This window comes from Bos mutus, chromosome 9, assembly GCF_027580195.1.
Source record: "Bos mutus isolate GX-2022 chromosome 9, NWIPB_WYAK_1.1, whole genome shotgun sequence".
Taxonomy (NCBI): Eukaryota; Metazoa; Chordata; class Mammalia; order Artiodactyla; family Bovidae; genus Bos; species Bos mutus.
In genome coordinates this window covers 34,422,997-34,445,853 of record NC_091625.1, presented here as the reverse complement: position 1 = coordinate 34,445,853, position 22,857 = coordinate 34,422,997, and the positions used below count along the sequence as shown (strand labels likewise).

At 40.1% G+C, this 22,857-nt stretch overlaps 1 protein-coding gene across 3 annotated transcripts in view; it reads left to right on the top strand.

Moving 5' to 3' along the window:
• DSE (dermatan sulfate epimerase) overlaps positions 1-22,857 on the top strand; it is a 78,414-nt gene that overhangs the window by 10,340 nt on the left and 45,217 nt on the right. For 2 of the 3 annotated variants that reach the window (XM_070376390.1, XM_070376393.1), the window contains exon 2: positions 18,386-18,854. In XM_070376390.1, the coding sequence (XP_070232491.1) occupies positions 18,439-18,854 (416 nt within the window). In that variant the 5' untranslated portion in view covers positions 18,386-18,438. Of the gene's footprint in view, positions 1-16,836; positions 16,899-18,385; positions 18,855-22,857 lie in introns of all 3 variants that reach the window. The other variant, XM_070376391.1, reaches the window with a different exon arrangement.

Here is a 22,857-nt window from a genome sequence, read left to right as displayed (position 1 = left end):
TAGGGGAGGCCACTTGTGGATAGAGTTGCTAGGGAATGCTGTTGCTAGATAGTACTGTGCTCTTTGAGAAAGATAGGAGGTTGATGTGGAGCAGGTAGAGGGAACCCTCATAGAGAGTAACAGTGGGAATCGAGGATAAAATACGAGTTGTGCTCAAGCAAGGATGAGCAGTTAAGCATGAAGGGAGAGTTTGTGTGGGGAGGAAGTGAATGCTAAAGTTGAAGAGACAGGCCAGAACTAGACTGTGGAAGCTCTTGGAGGAGAAAATTGTTATTTCTGCTGTGGGAAATAGAGGCTCTTGAGTAGGGAAGTGGTTATGATGATGGTGATTTATTTAATTTGGAAGGACCTTGATAGTTTACAAAGATAGTTATTTCATGGGTAATACTGTCAGACTGCATGGGTTTATATCTTGGCCCCTTCACTTTCTGTGTGACCTTGACTGGTAAAGAATCTGCCCGCAATGTGGGAGACCTGGGTTCAATCTCTGGGTTGGGAAAATCCCTTGGAGAAGGAAAGGCTGCCCACTCCACTATTCTAGCCTGGAAAATTCCATTGACTATACAGTCCATGGGGTTGCAAAGAGTCCGACACTACTGAATGACTTTCACTTTGCTTTTCCTTACTATTCTGCTGTGTCTCGGTTTCCTCAGCTGTGAAAAGGGGACAATATTAGTATCTGTGTTACGGCATTGTGGTGAAGATTAAATGAGTTAACCCATGTGAATTACCTAGCGTAGTTCCTAGTATTTGGTAAGCACTATATGTTTATTTTTTATAGCAGCCTTTGGTGTATATATAATAAAAATTACGATCCCTACTTTAGGAATGGAATGAGGCCTGGAGTGCTGCAGTCCATGGGGTTGCAAAGAGCTGGACACGACTTAGTGAACAACAATTTTAGGAATGAGAACACTGTAGGACTAGGACTGCATATAGTTTATTAGGGCTACTATAACAAAATGCCTCCACTTGAGTGGCTCACACAACAGAAATCTATTGTCTCACAGTTCTGTGAGGCTAGAAGTCCCAAATGCAAGCATCAGCAGGATCGGTTCCTTCCAAGGCCGAGAGAACCAGCTCCATGCCTTTCTCCCGGCTTCTGGTGGTTTCCGTCAGTCTTCAGTGTTCCTTGGCTTGTGGACACTTCACCCTCATCTCACGCTGCATCTTGTCATGGCATTCTCCCTGTTTATGCATTTCTGTCATCAAATTGCCCCTTTTTATAAAAATAACCATCGTATTGGATTAGGAGCCCATCCTACTCCAGTAAGACATCATCTTAACTTAATTATAATTGTTATATCTTAATTATATCTGTGGTTTATTTGGACCCTGTTTCCAACTAAGGTCATATTTTGAGGGTATTAAAACTCCAACACAGGAATTTTTGTAGGACCCAATTCAACCCATTACTAATTTCAAGTTAGATCTTTTGAGTCTACCATACTATGCCATGACATGCCTAAAGGACTGTAGAAAAGAGGAGACCTCTGTGGTTTTACATGGGAAATAAGTAATGAGCTATCCATGGCTCTCCTGTCTCCTCTTTGTCTGGACTTGCAGTGTTTCCTGAACAGCAGTGGACACATTGTGCCTGGTTGGCCGTGGATATTTGTGTGCTCCCTAAGTCCTGAAAAGATCTTTTTGCCTTTCTTCTATCTTTCCAGGATGGCACTCTCCATGACTTCTTTCCATTTAGGATTAGAGATAAAGATATTAAGATAAGTTTAGGGACATTGTACTTACACCGGATAATTTCAGTTTTCTCCGTAAATTTGGATGATGTGTCACTGTCCCCAAATATAGGTGATAAAGGAAGAACTGAATACTTTTGAGAAGAGGCAAAAATCTAATGTTTCAGAATAAGGATTTTGCTGAGGAGTTAATTGAAAATGAGTAAGTGAGTAGGTATGCAGCTGTGAGGTAAGATGGAAATTAATGCCTCTGGGCTTCCCAGGTGGTGCCAATGGTAAAGAATCTGCCAGCCAGTGCAGGAGATGTAGGAGATGTGGGTCGATCCCTGGGTTGGGAAGATCCCCTGGAGAAGGGAATGGCAACCCACAGCAGTATTCTTGCCTGGTCAATCCCATGGACAGAGGAGCCTGGGGGACTACAGTCCATTGGGTTGCAAAGAGTCGGACACGACTACACATGCATGCACACAGGTTTTTAGTAGGGTTGAGTTTCCCAAGTCACTGAGAGGTTGAGAACTATTCGAAAACAATAGAAATGACCCATGAAGATTAAAAAGAGTAGAGACAAATAACATTTGCAAGAGATGAGCGCCAGGAGAGTCACCCCTGGCGAGTCACTGAGGAAACTAAGGTGGCTCCAGGAACGGAAGAGGCTGGTTCCCATCTTGCTTGTGGGTTGGGGAGAATGGCTTTCAGCCTCCATGGAGAGCACAATACAGGATGTATCACTGAAAGAGTCAAAATTACTTCACAGAATCTTTAATTTGGAGCATCTTAGGTGTCATCTCTGCCCCCTGTCCCATTTACCTCAGGAATTGACCTGGCAGATGGTCATCTAGTCTCCACATTCATGTAGGACAGGACATGAGAAGAAGGTCTAAGAAATAAAATCAGTACAAGAGGAGTTTTCTCTGGCATAGATTTCCTTCAGGTTTGACTAAAAGAAATAGCTAGGTAGAATCCGGCCATGAGCAGAGATGGGGTGAAATGAGTAGGGTGGATATGAGAGGTGTATTCCTAGTTTCGGAGAAGGCAATGGCACCCCACTCCAGTACTCTTGCCTGGAAAATCCCATGGATGGAGGAGCCTGGTAGGCTGCAGTCCATGGGGTCGCTGAAAGTCGGACATGACTGAGTGACTTCACTTTCACTTTTCACTTTCATGCATTGGAGAAGGAAATGGCAACCCACTCCAGTGTTCTTGCCTGGAGAATCCCAGGGACGGGGGAGCCTGGTGGGCTGCCATCTATGGGGTCACACAGAGTCGGACACGACTGAAGTGACTTAGCATTCCTAGTTTAAGAGATACAAAGAATGGGGCTACCACTACCAGAGTAGAATGCTAAAGTCAGGAAAAACTGCAGTAAATGCACCGATATGAGGTTATAGACACCAAGTTAAATGTTCATGACCTGGAACATACAGACACAAACATTAGATATCTGGCAGTTTCAGGCTCTGAGTTGGGCTATTTCTTACTGGAAAATGTGTTTTGGCCTGTGAATCTGTCACCATCAATTCAGAAATTATTGTCTTATTCTTCACAGCATGCATGGTCTCCACTGTCTAGTAACATATCTCCGCAAAAATTGTTTCTTGACTAGTAATGTTTTATAGACTGAACTATAAAAACTGTTACAAGAAGTTTTTAGCACAAAATAATAGGAATAATGTAGGTGTGAAAGGAAGAATAATTCATTAGAAAGCACCCTTATTCTTTTGACATCTCTGCATAAAAGAAATGTTGGCAGTACAGAGGATTTTTTAGAAAAATTTCCAGTAGCATCGACATATATACACTATCATGTGTAAAATAGATAGCCAGTGGGAAGCTGCTGTATAGCACAGGGAGCTCAGCCTGGTGCCCTGTGATGACCTAGAGGAGTGGGGTGGAAGGGAGACTCAAGAGGAAAAGAATATATATATATATATAATTAATGCTCATTCACATTGTTGTAGGGCAGAAACCAACACACATTACAGAGCAATTGTCCTCCAATTTAAAATAAAATATCCAAATAATAGCAATAATAAAGCCTTTATAACAAACTATTATGTTATGATGATAATCTTTGGGAATGTGGTTAAAAGAAGGGACATGAAGGAAATTACTTTAAATTTCAAAACAGAAGATCCTCAGTGAAAGTCTTAGCATATGCAGTCATCGTGCATGAAGCAGGCCTGGCTGGTCTGAGCTTGAGGAGAAGGGAGCGGCAGAATGTCTAATCCCATGCAAAAGGGGCTGAAAGTTTTGAGGTGACATTTAGGAGAAAACTCTGAGGAAACCCATGAAAACCACTTGTGGAATGCTGGGAAACAGCAGGGAATCCTCAGGGAGTGGACTGTGGTCAGAGGCAGGCCAGGCACGTTGACCAGGACATGGTGGGCTTGGGGGTATGGGAGCCAACCACAATCAAGGGTATACGTGGGGCTTTGCCTGAGTGAGGGTTGGAAGGGCACTGGGCAGAGGGCAGCTCTCAGTCAACTCTGTCATTAATAATCACACTCAGCAGTCTTCTAAGGTTCAGGCATTGTAATACATTTTACCTCCAAAAGTTATACTCAAAAGATCATTATTTCTTCTTTTTATGTAGTTGTATTTATATAGTTATCTAACTATATGTTTAGTTATCTCTGAGTATTTAGAGCTTTGCATCTTAAACACGTTTATTAAATTCATCAATTCCATAAATATTTTCTGTTTCTTAAGTGCTGGGCATGCTTAGGTGGTGGGGATATAGCAAAAAGCAGCAAAGTGCCCTCATGGAGCTTACATTCTAGAGGGGGAAGCCAGGCACACACAAAAAATAAGTAGGTTGTATAGTAATTAGAGAGTTATAAGTGCCATGAAGGAAAATACAACCCAGAAGGGAGTTTAGGGAGTGATGGTGGTTAAACGTGGTAAGGATATAACTTAGATGAGATGGTCACATCTGGCCTCACTGAGAAAGTGACATTTGAGCAAATACTTGAAGTGAGGAAGCAAGCCATGTAGACGTCTGGGGGAGGAACAAGCACACGGGCACTGGGGACAGAGCACCCACATGTGTATGAGGATAGCAAGGAGGCCATGTGACTGGGAGGGGAAAGAGGGGGAGAGTTGTAGGAGGTGGAGACTCCACATAAAGACTTGAGAACTATTGGTGGTACCTGGGGACTTCCCAGGTAATGCAGCGGTAGGGAATCCTCCTGCCAATGGGGGAGATCCAGGAGATGCAAGTTCAGTCCCTGGGTCGGGCAGATCCCCTGTAGGAGGAAATGACAGCCCACTCCAGTATTCCTGCCTGGCAAATCCCACAGTCATAGGAGCCTGGCAGACTACAATCCACGGGTTCTTGAAGAGTCAGACATGACTTGCACGACTGAGCAAGCATGCATGTTGGTACTTTGGTGCTGACTCTGAATGAGATGGGAAACCTTTGGAGGGTTTTAAACAGAGTGGTGACATAATCTGAGTTATGGTTGAACAGGTCAGCTCTGGCTCCTGTGTCGAGAATGACCACTGTAGGTGAGGGCGAAGACGGAGATTAGTTTGGAAGCTATTGCAGTGATTTGGGCAAGACATGATGTGGCTTAGGCTGTTATGGTGGTGGCGAAAGTGGCTGGATTCTGGATGTATTTTGAGAATGGAACCAACAGAATTTGCTGATAGTTTGAATATGGAGACAAAGCAGGGAAGGGAAAGAAGGGAGTTTGGGCCTGAATTTCTGGCAGGATTGATTGCCAGTAACTGAGACTGAGATGGGGAAGTCTGAGACAGCAGTGCCTGCGTCTTTGGGTTAATTACATCTCTGTATCTTTGTTCTACAAACCAAGTCTGTGGTATTCTGAGTTTTGATTATGATTCATAGGAGGACATTTGGAAAGTACTCAGGGATTTTAATGCCAAGGAACTATGATCCGTTAGACAAAAATGAGAATGAGAACAAAAGTACACATAAAAATGTTTGAGAATGTGAAGACGGCAAAAAAAAAAAAAAAAGTAGAAGATTAAAAAATGGAAGAATGCTTAAATATAAGTAAGAGATGAAAAGGAGCTGTGTATAGTGTTAAAAGCATCACTGCATACCTGCCATCCAATAAACGACATTTTAATTTTAAACAAATGAACTGAAATTGTATGTTTAGTGCCAGCAAATTACTTCCTAGAGAAAATCTTCTAAGCTTTTCCACCTAACATTATGTATTTCATTTTTAGACAATATCTAAGGCTTTTAAGTTGTTTAATCCTAAGTCCAGTATTCTGCTGTGTCCTTGACTTCAATAGCAACATCCTTGGACACAATCATATTGAGGGGTTTAAAGTAGAACAATATCAGAAGTTAAGTAAGGAGAAAGAGTTGGTGAAAAGTATCATGACATTTTCTTATGTAATGGGACAAAGTGCTATAGCAAGACTTTCAGAATTCTAACAGAAATTTCCATCATTGAACTAAAAAGGAGGTCAGGGAGTTCCCTAGGACCACGGTTGGGCTCAGTGATTCACTAGAAGGACTCAAAAAGCTGTTACAATTGTGGTTATAGTTTAACACAGCTGAAGGATAGAGACTGAAATCAGCGAAGAGAAAAGGTGCACGGGGTGAAGTCTGGGAGGAACCGGGCACAGGCTTCCACTGTCCTCTGCTAATGAAGTTCCACTCCTGGCACGAATCTGTGACAACACTCACAAAGAGTTGCCAGCCAGAGGAGCTCACTTGAGCCTTGGCGGTCAGGGATTTTTATTGGGGTTCAGTCTTGGAAGCATGTAGCGCCTGCATGACTGACTGTAGCTATTCAGATTCTGGTCCCCCAGAGCAAAGACAGTTCATTGTGAATCCCATTGTTAGTATAAACTGTCCCATCTTAATAGTACCACATGGCCCAAGGCCTCAGGCACCCCAAGATCCTCTTATCACATAGAATATAATGAGAGCTTAGAACTCATCTCCCATGAACCAGACATGGGCCAGTCCTTTCTTAGAAATGTGTAGGATTTGAGTTAACCCTTTCCTGCAATGGCACCCCAGGAGAAGGCAATGGCACCCCACTCCAGTACTCTTGCCTGGAAAATCCCATGGACAGAAGAGCCTGGAAGGCTGCAGTCCATGGGGTCGCTGAGGGTCGGACACAACTGAGCGACTTCACTTTCACTTTTCACTTTCATGCATTGGAGAAGGAAATGGCAACCCACTCCAGTACTATTGCCTGGAAAATCCCATGGATGGAGGAGCCTGGTAGGCTGAGTCCATGGGGTAGATGAGGGTCGGACACGACTGAGCAACTTCACTTTCACTTTCCTGCATAGCTAGGTAGGGCTTTGAACATGGTATTAGTGCTTCCTAGAGTCATTATTATTAGAGGGTAAATTTATGCTATAAGGACATATTCTAAATATGCATAGTTTTAGGTAAATAGGTAAATGAATGAACCAGAGTAGATTATGTATGAGAAGTTAAATGTATTTTGTGGTACTTTGCCTGAAAAATATATAATTGTTGTTATGACTTATTCCACAGAAGTTTGCAGATACTGCGCTAGTATGTGGTATTGATTGGAGTCAGGAAAGAGGTAGAAAGGAGAGAGGGTAGCCTGGAAGTTGATGTTGAGGCAGAAGAATTAACTCATGCAGCTATGGAAGCTGATTGTCTGCAAGCTAGAACCCGGGAAAGGTTGATGGTACAAGTTCCAGTCTAAGGGCAGGAGGAGATGATGTCCGTGCTCATCAGTAAGGCAGAGAGAAAGGGAGGGAGTGGGAGGGAAGAGGGGATTTCTCCCTTCCTCTGCCTTTTTGTTCTATTCAGATCCTCAGTGAATTGAACAAGACTCACCTACATTTGAAACAGCAATCTGCTTTACTCAGTCTACCACTTCTAATGCTAATCTCTTCAGGAAACCTTTCACAGACACAACCAGAAATAACATTTCATCAAATATCTGAGCACTGTATGGCTGCAGTCAGGTTGACGTATAAAAGTAATCATCACAGGTGCTAAGAAAAGAAGTCATATAGCTCAAAAATCAAAGGAGGAGATTTGGTTACAGAATTAAAGATACTTATGTACACAAATTCAAAGAATTACATTGCTAACTGAAAATTAATATATAATGCCATTTATGACTTCCCTGGTGGCTCAGACAGTAAAGCGTCTGCCTACAATGTGGGAGACCTGGGTTCAATCCCTGGGTTGGGAAGATCTCCTGGAGAAGGAAATGGCAGCCCACTCCAGTACTATTGCTGGAAAATCCCGTGGACGGAGGAGCCTGGTAGGCTACAGTCCATGGGGTTGCAAAGAGTTGGACACGACTGAGCAACTTCACTTTCTTTCACTTTCCTGGGAAGTAGAAAATGTATTTCAATCAAACATAAGATTTAAAAATTTTAAGTTCAGAAGTAAGTTTTTCATCTTTAAACTTCAAGACTGTTGTTTCTATGTTTAGGATATTTTTCTGACTGGGTGAGCACATATACAATCAGAATGGTTATCAGGAAGCTTTATCTCTCTGTATAAAATTTGGTTGCCGAAGAAATAGTATTAAATGTAGAAACTTCTTTTCTCCTCACATGTGTTCAGTTACTTGGAATGTGTAGCCTCAAAGTTATAAATGTGCCATTGAGCAGGAAGAAAGACCAACTTCTTGGCATCAAATACTTTATATTTGTCAAAATATCTGATATTTGTAGGCTTTTGAAGACTCTACAAGGTTATGAATACATGGTGCATTGTACCTGCTTTAAAAATAACCTTCTGTGAGTGATGGTTTGTGAGCACTTCCTCCTGGTGTCATAGCACGCTTTCTCTCATGGGGACTGACCTTGGTGTTCTCATTGGCAAGATGATGACAACTGCTAGCGTTTGTGGAACACTTTCTAAATCCCAGTGACCCTTTTAGTGCTTGAAGCTAATTTAAGATCACAGAAACCCTGTGAGGAATGTATTATTTTACCCATTTTACAGAGGAGGAAACAGGAACATCGCTAAGGATGTGGTGGTGCTGGGATTCAAACTCTTAAGTCTGGCTCCCGCTTGTGCCCTCAATCACTAATCGGGTTCTGAGGTGAATGATGAGAACTAGCATTTCGGGGGAACCCTTACCAGAAAGTGTTAATTACTTTATAGGTGTTATGTCGTTTAATCTCCCAACCAGCCTGTGAGACAAATACCATTGTCCTCTTCATTTTAAATAAGGGATTTGGTTTAGCTTGTCCACAGTCACACAGTGGTGAAAAAAGCCACTCTGACCCCTGGGCCAGCCTTCTTAACTGCCTCAGCAGTCTGCCCTTATGAATCTGTGGCAGGAAGAAAATTTTTCCTTTACTTTTCATGGACATTTCCTGGTTTAAATTAACTGTTATTTGAAACTGTATGAGGTTATATTTAGCTCTTGGCTTCATTATCTTTATTCATTTTCTTTACATGCTTTATGCTTTTAGTCAGTTATGCCAGAAAATAGTGTTTTCATGTTTAAAGCTATTGCTGAGAAAGTCACAGCTAGTTTTTGAAACTCTTCTAGAAAAATCTTTGATTACGAAAAATTTTGAAAACAAAAAAGATTGCTAATTTTCTTTGGGGCCAGGTACAATAAGTTAAATAAATTGCTTTGGACTAAGGGAGAAGTTTTACCTTGTAGCCTCATGCCTAATATAGTTTCTAGGTTTATAGCTGCTCAATACATAGCTGAATTAATGAATAAATACAAGAAAGTCTTACTCCCAGTATAGGTAGGGAATTGGTATTCCAATTCTGGAAAACAATACAGTGGAAAACTTAAAATACATAAGCTACCACTTTTTAAAAGATTCAGAATGCCAAAAAAGAAATACACTTAATTATACTAAGATCTGCTGAAGAAGGGATAGGCTACCCACTTCAGTATTCTTGGGTTTCCCTGGTGACTCATCTGGTAAAGAATCCACCTGCAATGCAGGAGACCTGGGTTCGATTCCTGAGTTGGGAAGATCCCCTGGAGAAGGGAAAGGCTACCTACTCCAGTATTCTGGCCTGGAGAATTCCATGGACTGTATAGTCCATGGAGTCACAAAGAGTTGGACATGACTGAGCGACTTTCACTTTCATACTCAGCATTAGATTGTTCTGAAAATAATGTAAGAATAAAAAATTCTGAAAATAGGATTTTGTCGTCCAATGTCATCATTAAGAAAATCCATTAAAACTGTAACAAGTACCAATCAGAAGATATCCAACTGTTACACTGCTAGATAAACTAGAATTTATTTATAGCTTGTCTTAGAAAGTATAAAACCATTTCATTTTCTCTTTGAGCATTTTTGCGGGCAAAATTCAGTACTGTAGTAGTCTCATCAGTGACGTTGTAGATACTTCTCTCCCCCTACTCTCTGTCCTGTTCTCTGTTTGCCTCCATGAAAATTTTACTTCCTCTCTGCTTTCTGTAGGACAACCACTCTCTCAAAAGAAGAATCTTAATGGTTTTTAGTTTTGTAGAAATGTGTAGCAGGCAAAACTCTCCGCCTGAATTATACCGTCAGTTTGATAGCCACTAAATTACTCAAACAAAAGTCTGTGGTGCATGCGAGATGGAGATTTCAGATTTGACACCAGAAAATATGTATGACCATTTAAAAATATAATCTAGCTTAATTCTTCTTCTTATATAAAGAAGTTATACAGTTACTATTGTTGATGCTGCAAAGATGTGAACTTCAGAGAAAATGTGGAATGAGAAAATGTGGAATCTTTTAAACAACTCTCCTAGAGACACATGGAAATTTTCTTTGACTGTGTAGGGCTGCACTTAACTTACAGACCTAACCTAAAGTTTCTCCAGCGTTGAGTGTGAAGGGGGTGAACACCATTATTATACACAGTGTGGTTTTGCCGTGTGGGTTCAGGGTTATGATTACTCCCTCAGTAGTTTGTGTAAATTCTTGGGGTTCTGCATGTTATAATTTCATATTGTGGACTTTTGTTTGGAAATGACTTTTTGGGGAGATATATTTCATTTCACCCTTAAGTAAGGAAACAGTAAGCCATCAGTAAAAAAAAGAACTTTCATTTTGATTAAGAGTGCTTGGTTTTTAAATTTTTCTTTTTTGGCTGAGTCCATAGGCTTTACACATCAGGGAGTATAATTTTAGGGAATGATTGTATGGTACCAAAACCATATGTTTTCTTAGCGTTTGATGTATTTAAGAATAATATTAGATTTATTTCACTACAAAAGTCTACCAAGGACCTATAAGGTTTTATTTTGATATTGAGGAAAAATAATTTTTAAAATTATCCTAATGATGCATTTAATAAAATTGAAATAGAAAAGCGAGGAGAACTTTAAATATATATATATTCTACTTAAAACATATGGAAACGGTGCAGTAGTATGTGTGAGACCACGGCAAGATGTTTCTCAAATACTTGGAAATAGGTTTCTTTGAGAGTCAAACCCTAAAATAGATTAGAGAAGGAAATATATAGCTCTGCTGGGAGATATTAGTGCTCTCAGACCATTGGTTTGCCTAAAACCTGACTGGAGGCCTAAAACCTGACTGGAGGCCTAAACAGGAAGGGAACTTGGGTTTCATTGGAAGCGTGAAGAAGAATGAGCTGTAGCTGCAGACTTCTGCAAGGTCCACGTGTTTACCAGGGCATAAGGTACAATGTCAGGGGCATTCAGTTGTCTGGTTTACTAAACTGTTTTAGTCCTTCATCAATAAGGGCACCTCCAGTTCTAGTGTGGGAGGGTCAGCTATCCTTGACATATATTTGGTTGGCCAAAAAGTTTGTTCGGCTTACAAGACAACCCAAACGAACTTTTTGGCCAACACAGTATTAACTATTGGGCCTGTCCATTGGGTTGGGCAAACTAGAATGGTTACTGTTGAGCTGAGCTTAGTGTGGAGGTGGTGCAGGAGGTCTGAGGAGGGGTGGGTGGTGCACATTTACTCTTCTTTCCTAAATAACATTCAGTTCAGTTCACTCACTCAGTCGTGTCCAACTCTTTGCGACCCCATGAATTGCAGCACGCCAGGCCTCCCTGTCCATCACCAACTCCCGGAGTTCACTCAAACTCACATCCATCAAATCAGTGATGCCATCCAGCCATCTCATCCTCTGTTGTCCCCTTCTCTTCCTGCCCCCAATCCCTCCCAGCATCAGTCTTTTCCAATGAGTCAACTCTTCGCATGAGGTGGCCAAAGTACTGGAGTTTCAGCTTTAGCATCAGTCCTTCCAAAGAACACCCAGGACCGATCTCCTTCAGAATGGACTGGTTGGATCTCCTTGCAGTCCAAGGGACTCTCAAGAGTCTTCTCCAACACTATAGTTCAAAAGCATCAATTCTTTGGCGCTCAGCCTTCTTCACAGTCCAACTCTCACATCCATACATGACCACTGGAAAAACCATAGCCTTGACTAGACGGACCTTTGTTGGCAAAGTAATGTCTCTGCTTTTGAATATGCTATCTAGGTTGGTCATAAGTTTCCTTCCAAGGAGTAAGCGTCTTTTAATTTCATGGCTGCAATCACCCTATTACAATTCATTTTTTAGCGTTTATTTTTAGTGGTATCCCAGGGGCATTTGTGACAGGGGCTGACAACGCAGACTCCATTCAAGTGCAGTTGTGGTGGTATTCTTGACCGTTTGAATTGCTCCAAGCCCAGGGCCCTTCCCACTGCCTTGGTTCTGATTCCTTATACACCAGGCAATTATCTAATACTTCTGCTTCCTGTGTATTTTTCTAATGAAGCCAGAAAATATTTCCCAGTCTTCTTGATCGTTGTATTTCTGAAAAATGAATGCACTGACATTTATATATGCTGAGGGAGGAGGAATTTAGTTTTATCATCATAACATCAGCTGCCATCTCCTAGGATGATCAGCTGAGATGATAATCTGAGCCAAGACCAGACCCTGGACTGAGGTGAAATCATTAACTCTGGCAATGGCAGTAGATATCCTCCAAGTACTCATGTACTCCTTCCACGATATAAACCTGTTACTAGGAAATAGCTCCCCAACCAGAGATTGTTTTTCCCAGCACTGTGCCTTTCCTTCCAAAGAATACAGTAATAAGCAGTCACTTTTTGTACACCGAGAGTAATTAACTGGCCTTGGAAAGCAATCAAACTCAGTTAATAGTTCATTTAATGTTTATGCTTTTCTTTGGGGGCAAAACCCCCCAAAAAATTTTGAAAAATGTCAAGGATTATATGCTTTCCTTTCCAATGAGCGTTGAGTTTACTATGAATGATGCCTTAAAGAATCGGGAGCCTTGAGTTGTAGTTTCAGCTAAGTCTCTTAACATGTGGCATGACCTTGCCCTAGTCAGTTGACATCTCTAGTTCTCATTCTTTTACTTATGATATTTAATTTTTTTCAAATAAAATATTTTATGGGTCAGTTCAGTTCAGTTCAGTCGCTCAGTCTTGTCCGACTCTTTGCGACCCCATGAATTGCAGCACGCCAGGCCTCCCTGTCCATCACCAACTCCAGGAGTTCACTCAAACTCAAGTCCATCGAGTCGGTGATGCCATCCAGCCATCTCATCCTCTGTCGTCCCCTTCTCCTCCTGCCCCCAATCCCTCCCAGCATCAGGGTCTTTTCCAGTGAGTCAACTCTTCGCGTGAGGTGGCCAAAGTACTGGAGTTTCAGCTTTAGTATCATTAGGTTAATATAATTTTGCATGTCTGAAACGTCTTCCTTTTTGTTAAAAATAACAAATATTTATGGAGCTCTTTATTTCATGTCAGGTTTTATGCTAAGTGCATTATATAATATTTATTTGCCTCAGGAAGTTGGGACCATTTTATGAATGAGAGAATGGGGGTTCTGAGAGCCGAAGTCAGTTGATCAAAACCAGTAGACAACAGAGCTGGAACTTATACACAAGTCTGCCCAACTCCACGCCCATAATGTTAATTAGTGCTGTGCTCCTTAGACTTGGCACATATTTTAAGGGGTTTTTAAATCCATCTTAATTTGGGACATGGTTTACTTTCTATAGGGTGATTTCTTACTTCCATCTTTATACTTTCTATATTTCTGAAACCAGAGGAACTGAAAGAACTTTTGTACTACTCTGTGTTTCGTTTATAAATCACCCCAGACTGTTTGGAAACCCACTTCATTTTTGAAACCCAACGTGCTGGTATAGTTTTCAATTCTGTTCCTTCTCGGTATATGCTTTCTGTGCTTTCTTTGTGTAAGGACGACAAAAATGGAAACTTTTAATGTTATTGAATGTTAAACATTTGGCTAAAGGAGAGAACTTTGGTTTACGCCTTAGGAGATTGAGGTTTTTTTCTGTCTCTAGATATTTATGCTGAGATATTGTGAGAGTAACTCTTAGTACTGTTTTGCCATGTTAAGTTATTAAATATGTGAAGAGCATTTCACACAAAATCGCTGTGTGTCAGCAATCATAGTATCTGCAGTGGATTGTTGGAACCAGAATTAAAGCAAAATAACTTTAGGCTTATTGTTGCTCTGTGTGGACCTACTTAAGATAATTGGAATTCGGGCGGTTTGTTAAATCCTTTTTATGTTATTTGACTTGGCCTTAGCATAATGCCAGTTGGACGGCTGCAGATATATGTGGTGCATACAAGCAGATAAATGATTATATTTCTGTCTGAATTATCTCAACTGTACTGTGTTCATTGATTAGGTCTAAAATTAGGAATGTTTTGCTCTCTGAGCTGTGTCGAGTGAGATGAAAGAATGGGAAGGAAAACTGAATTAGGAGAGAGAGTTGGTGGAAGAGAAGAGGAAAGAAAGGCTGTTGGGGGAAATGAGGCTAAAAAGCGTCATTCAGAACCATTCTGAGAACTGAATTATGAGTAAACTGTGCACTACTCATAGGCAGCCTCTGAGCAGAGCTCACGATTTTGCCATTTTGAGGGTGCCTTGCTCCTGAACTGGGCCAAGGGCAGCTTAAAGATGTAAGGGAACTGGCGGTTGTTTTGTGTTAAAGAGATGGGGAGAGTCACGGTTGGTCATTTTGGTAAACTCTTTAGCCTTTAATAACCATTGTTTCACTCAGCATTTTCAGCATCTTCCAAACTTTAGTCATTCAGGCACCACCTTCAACAGTTTTTGCCTTATCCATTTGCTTTTCTTTTAAACTTACTTTTAAACTTAAATGTATTTTAAACAGGAACTTTATGTGTCTGTTGAAATCTGGTTTGATATGATAGTTATAGCTTTTCCTAATGTGCACTGAAATAAGTACATGAAGTTAGCATAAAGCCTAGACACCAGTGTCCACCTAAAATTACCTTGAGAAATGCTCCTTTCATCTAATTCCAGCTCTTCCCTTGGCAAAGAGGGTACACAGAACACTGAGGGTAGATGGTTAAAGGGAAACCCAAAACCTGGATATAGGGGCTTTTCAATAAAAACCTAGACAGATTTAAGATGGTAGATGAGAACTAGGTCTCCCTTTGGGTTACCAGCCTAAAGACTTTAGTTAAGTTTCATTTCTTCTTTCTTTTTTTTGGTAAACTACTGAATGTTTTTTAGGCTACAGGAGTGTCTAGGCCTCATGAGTATTTTTCTGTATTTGTTTCCTCGCAGAAACTGTATCTCGAAAATTCTGAACTTGCTTTAGCTTCAAATAAGGAGGAGTAAGATTTCTCCTTGCTCATTTTAGTGATAAGATCCCCTCTATCACTTCCTAAGCCCAGAAGTTCAGTGTCTGTGAACTGCCTTGTACATGCCAGGCACACACTGCTAACCCCTGTAATGCAAAAAGGAAGCTGTGGTCCCCTCTTTGGTGAGGTCTGGCATAAACAGCTGAAACAGTCCCATGTAATACAGCCATCAGCCAGATACAGGAGATGTTAACTCTTTGGGTAGATCAGCAAAGGCCTTCATAGCTGGTTGCATGTATGCCGTAAGGAGAGCAGCACAGTTTGTGCCCCTGTGAGTGTCATAGTCTTTTCTCCTCCGTCTTCGTAGATGATCATTTAGCAGAATTTCTGTGGGTTGTACCCTGGCCCACATGTATTCCAACAGGAATGTTTTCAATGTGTGGTAACTCAAGCCTTGCTGCCCTGACACCTCCACATGAATTCGAAGCAATAACTAGGGAACCTTCAGTAACAGTTGGCATATTGAGATGGCATCATTCCCAAAACAACATCTTAATGAGGTCTGTGCTTCAGGAGCAACGCTTCTAGTTTAAATATACTCGGGCATGTCCTATGTAACTGGAAGCCATGTGGCAGAAGTGGCTGTGATCACAGCGTGGTTCAGTCCTGCATTGGGAAGGTCTCATTGGAGCAGCTTCTCTAACCTCAGCGACTCCAGACCTGGGTAGGAGGGTGCTGTACATAAGGCAGGAGAAAGAGAATGTAACAAATCAGGGACTTCTCAGAGATTAAGACTCTGCCTTCCAATGCAGGGGGTGTGGGTTTGATCCCTGGTTGGGGAACTAAGATCCCACATGCTGCAGGGTGCAGCCAAAAATTTAAAAATACAACTTTTTTTTTCTTAGAAAAAGAGAAAGTAAGATAATAAAACATATCAGCCTTAGCCCCTTTTAGGGAATGTGTGTATAGAAGAACCCTCCTGCAAGTGCAGGAGACATGAGAGACCCAGGTTCAATCCCTGGATCGGGAATATCCCCTGGAGGAGGGCACAGCAAGCCACTTCAATATTCTTGCCTGTAGATTCCCATGGACAGAGGAGCCTGGTGGGCTACAGTCCATGGGGTCGCAAAGAGTCAGACATGACTGAAGCAACTTAGCATGTACAAAATCTGAGATATAGATTCTAGTCTTCACAGAGCTTCCAACCCATCCCTCCAAACCCCACGCCACCTGCTTACCCACCTAGAACCTGAGCTGCACATTTAAAAACCAGTAGTTCAGAGAAGATTCTCAGTTCTATCTATGTAGAGGTCAGTTAAAGGAGAAACCTCCAAGCCATCCTCACCCTGGGATGCTAATTGCTAATTAAGTGCTAATTGCATTGATGGCCCCATCCAGTTTTAGACCTTTGGGGATTTAATAATGCAGGCTTGTTTTTTTAATTAGCGCACTTGTTCACTTCAAGAGCAGAAAATAAACTCCAGGGTGAGGGTGGTGGGGAGTGAGCTTTCAGACCAAGCCACGTCTCTTGTGTTACCAGAGACCACACCCCTCCTCAGACATAACCACCGAAGACTTGTTTCTTTTGGCCAGCTCTCTGACCTTGAAGGATCCAGCCAGCCGCCTTGAAGATTTGGGTGCTAGACATAATACGGGTAGAGTCCAAGAGTTATTTCTATTTTATATATTTTATGTAGCTTGGCTATATTCATTTTGTATTCGTTAAAAGTTCTGTTCTTGAAGTAAGTCTAAAATACTTAACACACACACTGCCACTGACTTTTTTTATATATAGGCTAAAGCACATTCAGAAATATAAAGAATACTAGAATTTATGGCAGCATCCGCAAATGATGCTGTGTTGCATCACTTGGACACAGACCAAGTTAAGAGTATGGATTGTTCTCCACTGTGTGTTAAACCCTTGGTTTTCTTTCTTCTGAATGTGATGAGGCAGATTTTCCTTGGAAAAATGGTTTGCGTTCAGCTGGGGAGATTGATTTTTTTCCCCATCAGTTTCTCCCTTTAATAATTGAAAACTACTGTTCATTATTTACATAAAACTGTCTTTTTCTGGTCTGCTTTCCATAACCTTTCCCCTCTGAAGAATTTTAAGAATTCCCTGACTTGCCTCTGGGGGATTTTATGCCTGCTTTATCCCAGATGTGGGACATAGACCAGGCTGAGGGGTTTCTTTTTTTAATGTTCCTACTTTGAAAGACATTCTTTAACTAGTGAGCAAAGCTGCCACTGAAGAAAAGGATTTTCAAGAAAGTTAAGCAGTTTAAGAAAAGATGTGAGCTTGGTTTAAATGTCTGACTTAACTGAATGACACCAAAATCCTGAGTGCGAACTAAAAAAAGTAGACAGTAGTTTCAAATAATAATGGGAAAATGCACACGCATTCTTTCAGCCTTTTAAGTTTGGAATTGTATTTTCTGAATGAAGGCATGTCAGTCTCCAGTCCCAGCAGCCCCATGTCTGATCTTGCCTTGCATGCCTGCTGATGTCATCTCAGGGAGCGCACGGGCTTAGCAGATGTTTACCCTACTTCTGTTAGTCCTGTCCCCACCTTCTGCTGACACAAAGAGGATATTCAGCCTTACTCATAATATTTTGTCTGCTCACATTCATATAGATGTATTGATCCTAATCCCTCATTCAGAATGGAGAATGTTAGAAGGAGGGGAGAACTTAAGAGTGCAGGAGGCTGTATTAAGACAGGATTTTCTTATTTTTTTCCTAACGTCCATTCAGATTCCCAGACATTTCACCATCAGCTTTTGGTTATTGTAGCCTTCATAGTAATGTCCAAAAATACCATAAAATTGAAACGCTTTTGTGTGATAAAATGTGAGAAGAATGCCAGCTAGGGTTTTTCTTCTCTATTCTAGCAAATATTACACCATTTTCCAAATCCAAAGTTCTGTTTTCCATGATGAATATATCTGATGTATCCTATGTAATTAAATTATTAGGTTTTGGTTTCTTTCTAGTTCAAATTTTTGTTGCATTTTTGAAATATCTGAAAATTCTTAAGCTTAATTTTCATAGTATGCAAAGTGGTTGCCTACCATATATTTCCTGCTTCACCACGGTCCCCTGGCTGACATAACCTCCTCTCCTTTTTATTCTCCTGTAGGATCTTTCGAAGATGGTTTGGCTGCCTTGGAGATTTGGAGATCTGATGCCACGATGAGGACTCACACACGGGGGGCTCCCAGTGTGTTTTTCATATGTTTGTTTTGCTTCGTGTCAGCCTGCGTCACTGACGAGAATCCAGAAGTCATGATCCCCTTCACCAATGCCAACTATGACAGCCACCCAATGCTGTACTTCTCTAGAGCGGAGGTGGCCGAGCTCCAGCTGAGGGCCGCCAGCTCCCACGAGCACATTGCCGCCCGGCTCACTGAGGCCGTGAACACCATGCTGTCCAGCCCCTTGGAGTACCTCCCTCCTTGGGATCCCAAGGAATACAGCGCCCGCTGGAATGAGATTTACGGCAACAACCTGGGGGCCTTAGCAATGTTCTGTGTGCTGTATCCTGAGAACATGGAAGCCCGAGATATGGCCAAAGACTACATGGAGAGGATGGCAGCTCAGCCTAGTTGGTAGATTTTTGTCTTTTTCTTCTTACTGTATTAACTCTGTGATTTAAGGAATGAATTCATAGGGACATGAAATCTCAGAAGCCAGATTTTCATATACTGTGTATGTGTGTGTGATTGAGGGGGAAAGATTGCTTGTTATTTATGTTGTCAGTGGCTTCTGAATGGTCTCTAGTTTCAAAGACCTAGTAACTTCCAAGTTTAAAGTTAGAAGAAAAATATTTATAGATACAATCTAACCAAAGAAAAACTAATTTGCTGCCTTGAGTAAACAGTATCATCTTGATTGTTGAGATTTCTTTCCCCCTTGTTTAACACACTTGTATTACTATCATCAGGTCTTAGGTTCTGACCGACCCCCAAGTGATTAAAACCTTTTGCCAGCAAGAGATTTCCTCCAATTAAGATTTCTTTCCATTTTAGGACAATTAGGAGCTTGAAGAGCTAAAAGTAAATGTGATAGGATTAACTGACAATTTATAAACAAGATCTTATCCAATAACCAGCAAATTGCCCAAACCTGTATGAAAACCAAAGTTGTAGTATAATTATGTGAGGAATTCTAATTATGTAATAATTTACTTTCAGAAGTTCAAAATTTGAGAACAAACTTCCTGTCACTTCTTGATTAGCTTAAATTTATTTGTTTATAATTGATGTGCCTACCTGATTCCAAAAGGTATGGGATGAATTAATTAGAGATTCTGTGGGTATTCTTATTTAAACTGTGTTTTAATCATAGTCAAAGACCAATTACATTAAAACAATTGCAAACTATATGAAATATCCTTTTAAAATTACATAGGCTGTTAATTGTCCTAGGGTTAGAAAGAGCTCATTTTTAAATGATTAGAAAAATCAGTGAATGCATTTAATGTTGTAGGGAGTTACATCTCCCATATCATAGGGGTGAAGAATGGTAGCTTACAAGCTTCCTGAATTCCGCCAATACAGTAAATAAATGTAATTCTTCCTAAATTTCTGCAATATTATAAAGAATGTTGTTTGCTTATAGAGTTTGAAGGATTTCCTGAAATTTCTTACTGAAAAAGATTATAGAAGCATTGGTATTACATTCATATCAGAGCTTATTTTTAAGGCTTATTGTTAGGTATGTATAATCATTTTGAAGCTTACAATATTTTAGATTGAAAAGAAGCTTTTTATTTGGATTGTTTCAGAGCTGATCCATATATGCCATAGTTTCTGTTCTTGATTAACTCATTCTATTCCTGACTCCAAGAAAGAACATAAAAGATGTATGACTTCAGTTTTTATTTGCCAACCATACCTCAGTAAAGCTTGCAAAATTTTTTTAAATAATAAAACAATGATGTATGAAAATTGGATATTTGAACTATACATTTCTGTTAGCAGATATCACAGTTACTTGACATTGTACAGTTAGTTAAAAATGGCAGCCATGTTCATAGTATTTGAGGAAAAAATCTCTTTTGTCTATAAAGGTAAAGTCCTTTTTGTTTTAGATAGATAAGTGAAATTTGACAGATTAAGATACTGATGAAAATGTTCCAGAGAGCCATTCTGGAACATTAATTTCACTTCATGAAAGAGTAGGTAACTGGGAAGTGCCACTTTATAATGGAGACTTTATCAGTATAAATACAATCACATTAAGAGACTTGCACAAGACCTGTGCAATTTTATTATAATAAAAAACATTCAGGCATATAAACACTAACTTAAACAAATGCTGTCATTAGAAAGGATTAAAAGAAGGAAAATAAAACTTAAAAATGATCATTTTCATAGTTTCTACAGGTTCAGAATTACTGGTTGATGGAGATGTTGTAGAAATATACTAGAGGCCTGGCACTTTTTTTGTGGCAGTATTAATAAAAACAGGTATAACTCTATGCCATTATCCAGTAACCCAAAAGCCAGCCTGTGATTTAATAGGGCTGAACAGTTGATTTCTTTCTCTTGACCTCCTGGTAGATGAAGGTCAGAAATTGAGAATTTACCTTTATATCTGCTGTGTATTTCCAGAAGTTATCCTAGCATAAAAAGTCAAGCTACTGGAATATTTTTATCTTGGGAAGGACTGTTAGGAGGTGGTAATTTTAAATGGTTTTATGGAAATTACAAGTTTTAAGAGCTATCACACCCAATCCCTAGACCCTTTTTTTTTTTAACTTTTTATTTTATTTATTTTTTTAAATTTTATTTTATTTTTAAACTTTACAATATTGTATTAGTTTTGCCAAATATTGAAATGAATCCGCCACAGGTATATATGTGTTCCCCATCCTGAACCCTCCTCCCTCCCCATACCATCCCTCTGGGTTGTCCCAGTGCACCAGCCCCAAGCATCCAGTATCGTGCATCGAACCTGGACTGGCAACTCGTTTCATACATGATATTATACATGTTTCAATGCCATTCTCCCAAATCTTCCCCCCTCTCCCTCTCCAACAGAGTCCATAAGACTGTTCTATACATCAGTGTCTCTTTTGCTGTCTCGTACATAGGGTTATTGTTACCATCTTTCTAAATTCCATATATATGCGTTAGTATACTGTATTGGTGTTTTTCTTTCTGGCTTACTTCACTCTGTATAATAGGCTCCAGTTTCATCCACCTCATTAGAACTGATTCAAATGTATTCTTTTTAATGGCTGAGTACCATAGCTTTCTTATCCATTCATCTGCTGATGGGCATCTAGGTTGCTTCCATGTCCTGGTTATTATAAGCAGTGCTGCGATGAACATTGGGGTACACGTGTCTCTTTCCCTTCTGGTTTCCTCAGTGTGTATGCCCAGCAGTGGGATTGCTGGATCATAAGGCAGTTCTATTTCCAGTTTTTTAAGGAATCTCCACACTGTTCTCCATAGTAGCTGTACTAGTTTGCATTCCCACCAACAGTGTAAGAGGGTTCCCTTTTCTCCACACCCTCTCCAGCATTTATTGCTTGTAGACTTTTGGATCGCAGCCATTCTGACTGGTTTGAAATGGTACCTCATAGTGGTTTTGATTTGCATTTCTCTGATAATGAGTGATGTTGAGCATCTTTTCATGTGTTTGTTAGCCATCTGTAAGTCTTCTTTGGAGAAATGTCTATTTAATTCTTTGGCCCATTATTTGATTGGGTCATTTATTTTTCTGGAGTTGAGCTGTAGGAGTTGCTTGTATATTTTTGAGATTAGTTGTTTGTCAGTTGCTTCATTTGCTATTATTTTCTCCCATTCTGAAGGCTGCTCTGGAGTTGAGCTGTAGGAGTTGCTTGTATATTTTTGAGATTAGTTGTTTGTCAGTTGCTTCATTTGCTATTATTTTCTCCCATTCTGAAGGCTGCCTTTTCACCTTGCTAATAGTTTCCTTTGTTGTGCAGAAGCTTTTAAGTTTAATTAGGTCCCATTTGTTTATTTTTGCTTTTATTTCCAATATTCTTGGAGGTGGGTCATAGAGGATCCTGCTGTGATGTATGTCAGAGAGTGTTTTGCCTATGTTCTCCTCTAGGAGTTTTATAGTTTCTGGTCTTACGTTTAGATCCTTAATCCATTTTGAGTTTATTTTTGTGTATGGTGTTAGAAAGTGTTCTAGTTTCATTCTTTTACAAGTGGTTGACCAGATTTCCCAGCACCACTTGTTAAAGAGATTTAGACTCTTAAATTTTTAATAAATTGGAGTTCAATATAATCAGTCCCTTTTTGAAACTTAAAATACTGCTGAATGTTTTCGTAGTTCAACTATCTATATTTAAATAAACTAAATCGTATGTTCCTATTATGCCCAGAGAAAGTATTGTAGGTGTTGTCACTGTCTTTAGGATATAGTTCACCTATATTTGGTTTCAGGGGAAAATAAAAGACTTTTATTTATAAAAGAGATCAATATTTAATACTATTTAATTTTTAAAAGCGTCCTACAATGGCTTCATCAAGCTTAATACATTTGCCATATTCCATGAAGATCCTTCCTACTCTTTATAAAAACCTATGAGTAAATTGTGTCCATTCACTTGTTCAATTAATAAACATTAAC